Genomic DNA, 12,512 nt, shown 5'->3' with positions numbered 1-12,512 from the left:
TGTGGAGGAACTTCAGTCATCCACATGTTAATAAAAATAATAAAGGTACATAAACGTAATTAAGCTCCTATATTCACTAAGCTTGAGCATTTCCCAACTACTCAGTACTATCCTTGAAAGCTTCGCTAACTAGACATTCAACCACCCAACCCCATTTGTTTATTGCAGAGATTTCAAAACTGCATCATTCAGTTACACAAATCAGGGGCTACCACAAAGAAGAGGGAGTCAAGCTATTCTCCAAAGCACCTGAAAGCAAGACAAGAAGCAACGGATGGAAACTAGTCAAGGAGAGAAGCAACCTAGAACTAAGGAGAAACTTCCTGACAGTTAGAACAATTAACCAGTGGAACAACCTGCCTCCAGAAGTGGTGAATGCTCCAACACTGAAGGTTTTTAAGAAGAGACTGGACAGCCATTTGCCTGAAATGGTATAGGGTTTCCTGCCTGAGCAGGGGGTTGGACTAGATGACCTCCAAGATCCCTTCCAACTTTATTATTATTATTATTATTATTATTATTATTATTATTATTATTATTATTATTATTATTCAGTCTGAAAGATACAAAGTCTGTGATTGGCTTTGATTAATTAACAGTGGATAATCTTTGACTGTGTTATCACAAATTATCCTCAATATGTCCTGGACCAGGGGTGTCAAACTGCCGGCCTGCGGGCCGGAGCGTCACAGAGAAACCGTACCCATCCCATTGCCGGCAATGGGAAAAAGTTCCGATACGTCGCACGACGTCACGTGACGTCGCGAGTTTGACATGTCTATCCTGGACCCTTCCTTATCCACTCACCTTTTAACATTCTTTAGATATTTATTTTTGTTAATGGGAGGTTATCAAATTTCAAAACAAGGTACTAGTATCATGATTATCCCTAAGAATTCCTTTGGTTCCATATGTGTTCATATTTATTCTTTTAAAAGAAGGAGGGTATTCACAACAACCCAGTGCATTTCAGTATTTGTGTTGTGCTTTTATATCAAAAGACAAATTGAGCTGGAAAAAAAGTAGAGGATACCTTTTGGGGGTGGGGGGAGAGAAGGAGAAAGATCAGAGTTGGAATAAAGAACTTCCTCACCAGTTTGTCTTATGTGAATGGCTGTGACTGATCTCTCCCAACACGAGAGCCATGTTAATGGTCAAGCTACTTTGTGACAAGTCTTTTGGTGTGTTCCAAATTCCAAATGTGCTCTTTGTTCCTAAAAACTGAAAAGTGGACAACCCTTTGGTGTCAAAATTGGTATCATTAGCCATCCTGTGTTCAGGGTTTGAGAAGGGGGAAGGAACCTTGATAAGATACCCTCAGATGATCTTTCTCTGTGCACTGGAACTGCCTGTCCTCTTCATATGGTCCATTGCTAACTGCCAAAATGTACCCCCCTCCCCCAAAGATACATATTGGGAATTTTAACAAAAAAAAAAAAACCTATTCATCCCAGAGCTAGAAAGAGAATTTGGCTATGGAAAAGGTAAAGAAGCAATCAGAAATTTACAACCAATAAAGGCAATTACAAAGAGAGTTATTAGTTACACTTTTATTAGTTACACTACATTTGGGTTAACTCTATGGTGCTCGCTGGAGAAGAGGAAAGGCTTAGGTGAGATGAAAAAGAAGGCATGAAAGGAGACAGATTTCTAATTAGGGAGGTGAAAGAGAATGAAAAGTGCACATCACCTTGGGCCAAAGAAGCAGGAGAAAGCTGTTTGACGGTCAGACAGGAAAACAGAACGAAAGAAGGAAATAAGCTTAAAAAAATGCTATTGTTTTCAAAACCTGACTATAGGTTGAATTAGGGTGAAGGATATTTTGTAACAGGGATGCAGAGGGGTTTTTTTTGGATTGGAATGCCAGCGTTGGACAAGTTAATGATCAATTCTCACTGAGTGAAATCACTTCGGTTTTAGCCAACATGCTGCAACTTATCTATGAAAAGACTGGAAAAAGGTTATGACAGAGTGGATATTTGATGGCCAGTTGAGGCGATAAAAGTTCCTTTACCTGCCTCTTCTCTCCTTCCAACCCTCTTATAAGGCACTAAGCTTGGCGGAAGCAATGAAACCACCTTGCTGAACAAGGGATGTATATTTTGAGAACTGCCTGGTTGAAGGAACTCTCAGGGCAGAAAATGAAAATATAACTAGCTACTAATTATGTAAAGTGGGGTTTTTTTAAAAAAAAAAAGGAAAAATAATGTTGTTCAAAAGAGTTATGATTTTATTTTCTCCATAAGGGCATTTAGTACAAAAAATGTAGAATTTATATTATTAATGAAAACAGCATATATCTATATTGCAATCAGATATGCTATGGGAGCCTTAAATATTACAGCCTTAAAGTTGCTATTTTTTCATTTAGTGAATAGTTGTGTTTCTCTTAAATCAGGGATATATTCCAAAAGTCTTCAATTGAAATTCATTTCAGGAAGGCAGGGGAAAGAATTCCTTTAGAGGTCAGAGGCTTTAGATGGCAACAGTTTTGCAGAGCATTTGCAAAAGTAATCCATTACACTTTTTATTAGCAAACTAGCTAAGTTGGGTTAGGTGGACAGTTGGCTTTTAAATATATGACAATTAAGTTGACACTTCGTTCGAAATTCATTAAGTGTTCCTCATAAAATTGATGTCATATGGGATTCAGTCCTAGGCCTTGTACTATACCAGGGAGGCAGGGAGGTGTGAATATGTATATATGTATTTTATTTTATTTTATTTTTCTGAATGGATTGTTGAAGAAATAGAAGGGCTCCTTAAGGAACGCTTGTTATCAAATTATCAAATGACACCAAACTGGTAGGATAGCTAATATCTTAGTAGATAAGAAAAAGAACTTAAGAGCAATCCTGATCCTACAGAAGAGGCTAAAGTTAACAGAATGAAATTCAATAGAGAAAAATGCAACATTCTTTAAAGAGAAATCAAATGCATTGATATCAGGATGGAGAATATCTAGCTTGAAAACAGCACATAAAAATACTGGAATAATGGTTGATTGAAAATGGAATAAATAGCAGCAGTGTAATGTAGCTGACAAAAAGAGAAATTCAATTTTAAAAGTTATAGAAATTCAATTTCCAAATTGCGAGAATTGCTCCACTTTATCCTCCTTTAATCCAATCTCACCTCCAACAATGTCTTCTCCTGGGCACAGCATTTAAGGACTCAGAGAAACTGGTAGTTTATAGAAGGACAATGAAGATCATCAGTGGGCTAAAAATAACATACTTTGAAGAAAGAATGAAGGAATTGGGATTGTTTACCCCATGAGGAGGGATATGATAGTATTATTTAAATATCTGAAAGAAGGACATACCAAGTTGAGACTTGGATAATGGATCCAAGCTATAGGAAGATAATTTCTTACAGAATATTAGGGGAAAATCTTGCTAAAAAATAGTAACAATTTGATGGTAGAATTAAATATCCAGTAGCCTCTTATTCATTGAATGTTTATAAGTGGAGATTGATCAGCTTCTTGTTGTGGATGCCTTGAGCTGAGCAAGAAGCTTTGACTTAAGGACTAGCTACCGTTTTAACTTGAACCTAAACAAAATGCCAGGATTAGCCTCCACATTTACTGTAAATAAAACCACCCATATTTTATTGAATTTCTTAATTTCTCAATACAAATCATGGCTTCTGCTGGGTTTTTACCCCTGTGAAAAACAATAGGAGAACTAAGAGGTCTGTAAAAGCAGTATAAGGCAGATTTCACATCTTAGAAGGCCCACTGAGACATATTCATTGAGGTAGTAAAATAAAAGCAAAGATGGGGGAATTAGGATTGTTTTCTAATAACTGACCATAATAATAAGAGACCACAAGCATGGCTAGTTTTAGTTTTAACAAGTAAAATAAAAAAGCAAATAGGAATCATCCAGTTTAAAACAGGTTGCCTCAGCTTGCTCTCAAATGAACCCTTGACTATGTAAATAAAGCGCTTGATTTTTAACTAAATCTTGAAGTAGTTCCAGTAACCAAAAGTCTTGTGGGAAAGGCCGGCGCCAGAGTAAATATTCCCATGCAAGAGGTTAATGGTTTACGTGTCATTAGATATCTCTGATAACCACAGAATTTGTATTTTGAGCCTCCAGTTTTTCAGAATGATAAACACGAGAAAAGGAAAACATCATTGTGGGTCCAGTACAGACATCCTCACCCAGTCTCTGGCTGCCACCAATAAAATGCTATTTGGACAATTATGAAAAATATGGTAATTCTCTTCTTAAGCCAGGCATGTGGGGAACTCCATTCTTCTAATACTAGTGGCACATAAAAGCTGCTTCTCTTGTCATTGGAGACTGCTTTTTACCTGGTCAATAGTGACTTTCCATGGTTTTATACAGCTTCTCTGGAGATGAAGGGGCTAACCTTAGCACGTCTCATTGAGCTGTTATCTAAGTCAGCATTGTTCTAAGGAATTGGGAGGAAAAGCTGAATCCTCACAGGAGAGATACTTGATGCTATGGGTTCAATGGAATACTCCACTTCCTACTACCCTGTTTTCCTGAAAGTAAGGCCTACCCTGAAAATAAGCCATAGCTTGATTTTGGGGAGTGGGCCTAATATAAACCCTACCCCAAAAATAACCCTAGTTTTGGGGTGGGACACACACCTAAAAATCAAGCTAGGGTGGTGGTGGGGTATGTGGGTCTGCCCCACGCTCCTCATACTCACTTAGCTTACAGCTAGGCCTCTCCTCGCCAGCCCACTTCTTCTGAGGCATCTTCTGCAGCCAGGCCTGCATTTCGCCATCAGAGGCCTTTCCAAGAAGGCCACTGGAGCCAAGAATCGAGCTATGGATTCAATCCATAGCTCGGTTCTGCAAGAGATCTGCATCTGAGGACTGAGCTATGGACTGAATCCATAGCTCGGTACTTGTCTGCAGAGGCCTTCCGGAAAAGCTTGACTGCAAAATGCAGGCTGGAATGCAGCTGCAGCATGAAGCTGCTCCTTCGGCCCAAGAAGAAGTGAGCCGGCTGGGTGGGGCTGTCAGTGCCGGAGGGGAGTAAGACATCCCCCAAAAGTAAGACCTTGTGACTCTTTTGGAGGCAAAAAATAAATAAAATAAAATAAGACCCATTCTTATTTTGGGGTAAACACGGGTATTTGGTCCTCAAACACCGTGAAGCAGTCAGGGAAGCAACCACTGTATTTTCTTTAATTATTTTTTAAAAAATAAAATAAAATACAAGGGTCATGAGAGATTATCCCACAGATGCCAAAGTTACTATGAAACCACTATTCAGCATGCACATGTGCAAGACACACACCTTATGCAGCTCAAGAGGAGTCGGAGACATGATTTCTTGAATCTCATCCTTTATCGTCTTTATCTTCAAATCCTTGTCATTCTTAGTAGGGGTCACATTGTTGTTGCTCTGCACTTCACCTGAGCTCTTGGGGTTGCTTTTCCTCGCTGGGCTCAGTCCTGACTGGTTCACAGAGTTCCTGGGCAATTTGCCCCCATCAAGGCTCAGATTATGTACACTGCCAGCCATGATGGATGCCTATAGGACACAAAAGCAAACAAAGAAAAACAATAGAATGGGATCAGCCATATACAAGAAAAAGGAAGACTTCAGAATTCATAGGTTGATATGAAACGAAAATCTCCAGCACTGCAGATATTAAATTCTGCCTTTCTCCAACAAATATCCAGAGCTCTCCTAAGGCAATCTCATATTTTGCCAACTTTTACATATACCTAGCATTCTCTCCTTCAAGAGAGCTAAGAAAACACTGGCAAACAAGGACATTCTGAGACATTGTAAGACACTTCAGATGTATTTGCTACTGAATGGCAATTTCTGTCTCAGCTTTGTCATGTATCCACTGGCTTCTGTGACTATGTTAAATGTCCACTGGGACACACAGCCCAATGTGTGTCACAGTATGTGAAGAGACACCGTGTTGCAGTGTTCCACGTCATGTCACCTTGAATGCAAAGTAGCTGCCCTTGTCCTTAGAAGGAATTTGATTGTTCCAAAGAAATCATGAGTCATCTTTTAAGTTAAGTTTAAGAAAAAGGATAGCAAACCCAGATTTTACCTGGGCAATGTTATGAAAGGCATGTCAAGCAGCTTGACTACAGCCTTATAAAAGGTTATTCTGAATTTTGGAGAGCATAGTGTTCTAAAACCTGTCTAAGTTTATTGCTTTCTTTATATCTGTGGTCCTCAATGTGTGATTTGTGGACCTCTGGTGAGTCCACCTGGTGCTCTGATCTCCAGCTTCCCCTGTAATCAGCTCCAGTCAACTGGCCAGCAGTCTGCTTGTTGCCTAAGTCTTGCCTTCTTCCCACATTCTATTATTATTATTATTATAAAACTTTTATTCATAAAACATGAAACTCAGTCAACTGAACACTCAAATTGACTGGCACTAATGGTTGACATGGGTTGCTGCCAGCATCCTAGGTATCTTCCAGATATCTCCTTAAAATGTAAGATGTTCCGAGTAGTGCAGGTTTTTGTAGTTTTGCTGGAGTTATTGCAGGAAGCTGCAATTTCTTGATGTATTTTGCAAAGTTTTTCAATTATTACTGAATAATTTTTGAATTATTATTCTATTATTATTATTATAGAATCAAAGGAAAGTCATAGTGAACTCTGTGTCACTGTGAGGAAGACAAGAACTGCTGAGCAATAACAGAAAACCAGTTATTCTAAGGCCAACAAGTAACAGGAAGTAGTTTAGATGCATACACGTCCAAAAATAACTGAACTGCAAATTCAATCGAAAAAAGGAAGCATGTACTCAGAGACAATGCTTATGAATAATGTATGAAATACTGAAGGAAATAACAACAAGGAGAATGGAGTCAAGGAGTTCACCACAAGATTTCTGATCCAGCCTGTCTACTGGCTGCTACACTATCTTCCTTGACTTCACATCAAAGTCTGGCCAGTCTTGCTAGGGGATGGCATGTATGTTTCTGTGCATGAGGGAGCAAGTGGGAAATGATTATTAAAACTGCAGAAATAAACCAAATATTTTTGTTGCTTATTTCTTGCATTTCATATCTACTGTTGTGCCCTAAACTTTGTGGCATTGGTCCCTAGATGCAACTGTCCCTATATCTTGATGTGGAAAGAAAGAATGCTTAAGATAGCCTCCTGGAATTCTCTGCTATTGCCAGCTCCTTGGATGCCATGAAAATCTCCAGGGCAACCCTTCTCAATTTCCATTAAGAGATTTCTCTCTGTGGAGCTCACAGATCGGTGGCAGACACCCTATGGGGCACTTTACATGGAGTCCTTGAAATGGTATCACTTAAAAGAAGGGTAGGAAACTGCAATATTGCCAATCTGCCTGCTTTTTACAAAGCGATAGATTAGTGATGGTGTCTGCTCTTTCTAGTTTACACAAACATTTTTAAAAATGTTTGTAGGGTGTTTTTTTTGTTCCTGTCACTTATCATGCTGGATTGCAGTTAGTCATTTGCAAAAAAGGAATGCTTTTGAAAACCGGTTCACCGAAGTGTTTGAATGTTCATAAATATAGCATCGTGAGTACTAAAATACAGGAAACTGACAATGCGAATGAATCTTCAGAGCCATTACAAATGTTAAGTCCACCTTGAGTTAAATATTTAATTTAATTTAATTTAATAATTTAATTTGTATACCGCCCTTCTCCCGAGGGACTCAGGGCGGTGAACAGGGCAATACATAGTAAAAAACCGAATACAAAAATTAAAAGCGATTAAACCATTATGCCCATAATAATTAATCCATCTTAAAATTAGAGCTATTTATAAAAACCCAACCCCACCCCATCAGACCAGGCCAGCTTGTTCAAAAAAGAAGGTTTTAAGATCGCGCCGGAAGGAGCGAAGGTCGGGGGCCATCCGGAGCTCAACCGGTAAGCAGTTCCAAAGGTCTGGCGCGCCCACAGAGAACGCCCTTCCCCTGGGGGCCACCAATCGGCATTCTTTGATCGGCGGCACCCTAAGGAGGCCCTCTCTGTGGGAGCGCACTGGACGGAGGGAAAATATAACTGTGATCTCACACAAGCAAGCCAAAACCAAATGTATAAATAGAAAATGCAGTGATGAACATCCCATACGGCCATTTTATTGGGCTGGAGGGCATTTGCCCCTTTTCTTCTGTGTCCTGTTATTATATGGCAAGTGGCACATAAAGTAAATCAGTGGGCAAATCAACACTTGGAGGGAGGTTGTTGTTGTTGTTGTGTTTTGTTTGATAAAATTTAGCTTTAAGAAAACCCTTAAAAATAGAGGGGATGGGAAGACGTACCCAAAGACACCCACAAGGCACCCATAATCATTATTTCATTTAGTTAGAAAGGTGTCATACTCCAAACAACTCCCATGTTCTTCAAGCCAAAAAACATTGGGAAGGAGTGATGGTTCAACTGGCTGGTCCCTGCATTTCCTGAACATCCATTTAGTTGGTCCGTGATGACAGAAAGTGTGAGAAGGACTACTTTGCACTCAGAAACCAAGCCTACCCTACAAGTTACGTGAGACCTTAATTTGAAGGGAAACACAAATTGTTTGGGCCACTATGCAGAGTACAGGGAGTCCTCGACTTATGACCAGAATTGAACCCCAAAATTTCTGTTGCTAAGTGAATTTTGCCCCATTTTACAACCTGGCTTGCCATAGTTATCAAGTGAATCTCTGCAATTGTTACGTTAGTAACAGAGTTGTAAATGAATCTGGCTTCCCCATTGACTTTGCTTGTCAGAAGGTCGCAGAAGGTGATCATGTGACCCTGGGACACTGCAACCGTCATAAATATGAGTCAGTCGCCAAGCGCCTGAATTTTGATCATGGGACCCTGGGGAAGTCACTTTTTTCCAGTGCTGCTGTAATTTTGAATGGTCACTAAGTGAACTGTTGTAAATTGAGGACTACTGTACCTGTAAAGATAAACCAAGTTGTTGTCCCTAGCTGTGCTCTCTGCTCTCTACACCATGGGTCGAGACACACGCACAAGCACACAGGGGAAAACGTGGTAGGCACAGCAGTGCTGCTAGGCATGCCCGCTTTCGAACAGTCATTACCTCAATCTCCCTCAAAAGTTCAGATTGGCCGCATGTTTCCAAGTCCTCCAAAGCTTCTCCAAAAACGCGCCAAAAATTATCCTCATGTGGCATCTCAAGGCCATTTTGTCGGATGGGATATCTGTTGTAACGTAGGAACCAAAGATTGTCAGCACTCTTCTGGAGCAGGAGGGAAGCTTCAAGGCTACAGCAAGTGGCTCGCCAGTAAAAGCAGAGACTTGGCAGAGTCTTCATATACAAAAGCAAACAACATGAATTTTTCAGGCAAGAAAGAGTCCAAACACAGAACCTCCATGCACTTTCACTAACAGGGCAAAAGTCCTTCAAAAGGAAGAATTAAACTGGCGTAGCAATGTCAAGTTCAAGAGGGTAAATTAAGAAGTGCCTGTAGGAAGATTGTAGGTTTAGGAAGACGTGTGTGTGTTTTTTTTTTGGTGAAATAGAGAAGTAAAAGAAAAAAAAAGATGCATGATGGGTAAACCAGGAGCCTCAGAGACTGTTAGTACAAAGGCGGATGGGACAAAATTCAGATCTGAGACACAGAACACCTGAGAAAAGAGAGAAAAAACACAGAGGGTAACGGACATGGTGAGAAAATGGTAAATACATCAGGTTTCGAGGGGAGCATATAATGTAAAAAAGATGTATATAGAAATGATTTTTCCCTTGATTAGGCAAGCAATTAAAATACAGGTACAACCACAACTGGCCCCAAAGTTTCTGTTCCTAAATGAGACAGCTGTTAAGCGAACTTTGCCCCATTTTAGGACCTCTCTTGCCACACCAAATCACTGAAGTTGTTTAGGTAGCCACGGGGCTGTTAAGTGAATCTGGTTTCCCCATTGACTTTGCTTTTCAGAAGATCGCAAAAAAGGGATCACACGACCTGGGACAATGCAACCCTCGTAAATGTGAGCCAGTTGCCAAAACGTTTCAATTTTGTTCACATGATCGTGGGGATGCTGCAATGTCATAGGTGTGAAAAATGGTCATGTCACTTTTTCCAGTGCCGCTCAGACTTCATACGGTCACTAAATGAACTTATTGTAAGTCGAGGACTACCTGTAATTAGCACGACTTCATACAAAAGACTGAGCCAAGCCGGTGTATCAAAAACAACATAGGTTTCATTTCTTACGTTCATTGTTCAGGATTTTTATTTCCAACAGTTTACAACTCAAAACTATGGTGAAAAGCATATTCTGGTAGAGCAGAGCTATGCTTATTGTTAGCCATCCCTCTTCAAAAACGATGGCTAAATCCAGGGCTTTTTCTCTCATTGAACGCTCAGAACGGAGTTCCAGCACCTTTTTTGGATGGAACCTTGTAGGGTAGGCAAGGCAGGTTGTATGACATGTGTGAGTTCCGGCACCTTTTTCTTTTACAAAAAAAAGTGCTGGCTAAATCAGCAACCCCAGTCCAATCATCTGATGTAACTTTCCCATGTGCATTCTCACTGGTGTTTGGGCAGCAGCTCCCAAAATTCCTAGCCATCATGCTCAATGGGTGGTTGGGCAATTCTGGGAGCTGTAGTTCACAAAACCAGTTGACACCAGGGTGAAGGAGGCAGCTTAAATAAATAAATAAATGGGGAAGACCCAACTAGGATATAGAATAACCAAGAAGGGCTAAGAACTGCCGTGTTTTCGTGAAAGTAAGCTACTCCGAAAATAAGCCCTAGCTTGATTTATGGGGGTGGGCCTAATATAAATCCTACCCCAAAAATAAGCCCTAGTTTGGGGGCAAGGCACACACCTAAAAATCTAGCTAGGATGGGGGTGGGGGGTGGATCTACCCCACGTACCCCATACCCACTTACCTTGTAGCCAGGCCTCTCCTTGCCAGCCCACTTCTTCTGCGGTGTCTTCTGCAGCCAGGCCTGCATTTCCAGAAGGCCTGTGCAGCCGAGAACCGAGCTATGGATTCAATCCATAGCTCGGTTCTGCAAGACCTCTGCACCAGAGGACTGAGCTATGGATTGAATCCATAGTTCGGTCCTCGGCTGCAGAGGCCTTCCGCAAAGGCCTGACTGCAAAATGCAGGCTGGAATGCAGCTGCAGCATGAAAGTGCTCCTTCGGCCCCAGAAGAAGTGGACTGGCTGTCAGTACCCAAGGTGAGTAAGAAATCCCCCCAAAATAAGACCCGATGCCTCTTTTGGAGGCAAAATAATTATAATGATAAGACCCGGCCTTATTTTCGGGGAAACATGGTACCAAGGGCAAACAGCCCCACGGTTAGGCTAAAATGTGTTTTAAGATACTCTGTTCTGTTGGGGACAATGCTACTTCCAATATGTAAAAGAGCTATAGTAATTCCTCTCAGAGTCAGTTACATTGTAATATAGCAAAATATACAGCTGAAACAGGGCAAACAAACACAACCAGACTTAATTCTTGAGGATTGAAAATTAAGTGGCAGAGTTTTTTTCCTTTGGGAAAGAAAGGAAGATCCAGCTATTCCCAAATTGTATTGCAACATTTTACATTTTACTCTCTTCTTTCTAAGAGTTAAGAGGCTGCCATTTCCTCTCAAGTAGAAAGAAAGAAGAAAAAGAAGATAGTCTTACATTTAGGAGGAATGGTGCCAAAGGAAGCAGAATCTTTTTTGCAACCCTGACATGAGATGAACTGGACTTCAGTCCCAGGAAAAGAAAGGTTAAACAAAACATTTTTTGCTTTAGTCAGTTTTCTAAGTCAGAAAACCAGACAACAAGCCCTGGTATTTTTCCTCCAAGAAACCCCACACCAGGTTTAGGTTTCCCTTCTTAGATTTGAAAGGGAAAACAGGAATTACAAATGAACTAAAGTCATGAAATGGTTTTGGAAATCCATGCCAAGGGAATGATTATCATTTTAATGGTTTAACACTACAAAGAACTGTGACACAAATAGACAGAATGCTGAACTAAGATTTTTTTAAAAAAATTATGCCACTGCCTTCTGTTGTTCTTGTAACAGCCTCATCTCAATCCCTTCCTCCCATCATCCTCCAATCCTTAATTATGGAGTTCTTTTGTCTCAGACTGCCTTTTTTCATGTCCATCCACCGTGGAAGTCACTGTTGGCATTTCAAAATTCCACCTCAAAGATTTATGATCTAAACAATTTGAGGCCCCTTGGCTGAAGACCATTCTCAGATGGAGTATGCCTGAGGTATCAAACAAAACCAATTCTGTCTCCTTGGCAGGTTCAAGCAATTGAACCAAGAAAACTTGAAAATTGGATAAGAATAAAACTGGGTAGCATAGATTAAACTCGATTCTAGAAGTCTCTCTGCTGTTGTAAATAGCATTGCAGTTGACAGGGATGACTAGAAGCTTGCTTTCAGTACCGGGACATTGCTTTGCATGTTCAGTTCTAAGGGTATTACATTTTCCTTACGCAAACAAACAAGCAGGAAATAGATAACTTTAGACATATAATCATGCATTAATTTTCACACTGGGCTAAGGACGTGGTCAGAAAAG

The 12,512-nt window shown here is 40.4% G+C and overlaps 1 protein-coding gene across 1 annotated transcript in view; it reads right to left on the bottom strand.

Moving 5' to 3' along the window:
• Positions 1-12,512, bottom strand: part of GRIP2 (glutamate receptor interacting protein 2) — a gene marked incomplete at its 5' end in the record, with an annotated part of 556,895 nt that overhangs the window by 4,712 nt on the left and 539,671 nt on the right. Inside the window, 2 exons of the mRNA XM_083353822.1 lie at positions 5,286-5,522; positions 9,046-9,166. Of these exons, the coding sequence (XP_083209948.1) occupies positions 5,286-5,522; positions 9,046-9,166 (358 nt within the window). The remainder of the gene's footprint in view (positions 1-5,285; positions 5,523-9,045; positions 9,167-12,512) is intronic.

Source organism: Vipera ursinii (genome assembly GCF_947247035.1).
Source record: "Vipera ursinii genome assembly, chromosome: 2".
NCBI lineage: Eukaryota > Metazoa > Chordata > Lepidosauria > Squamata > Viperidae > Vipera > Vipera ursinii.
Note: the sequence above shows the minus strand (reverse complement) of the source record. Positions and strands in the feature narration are given on the sequence as shown.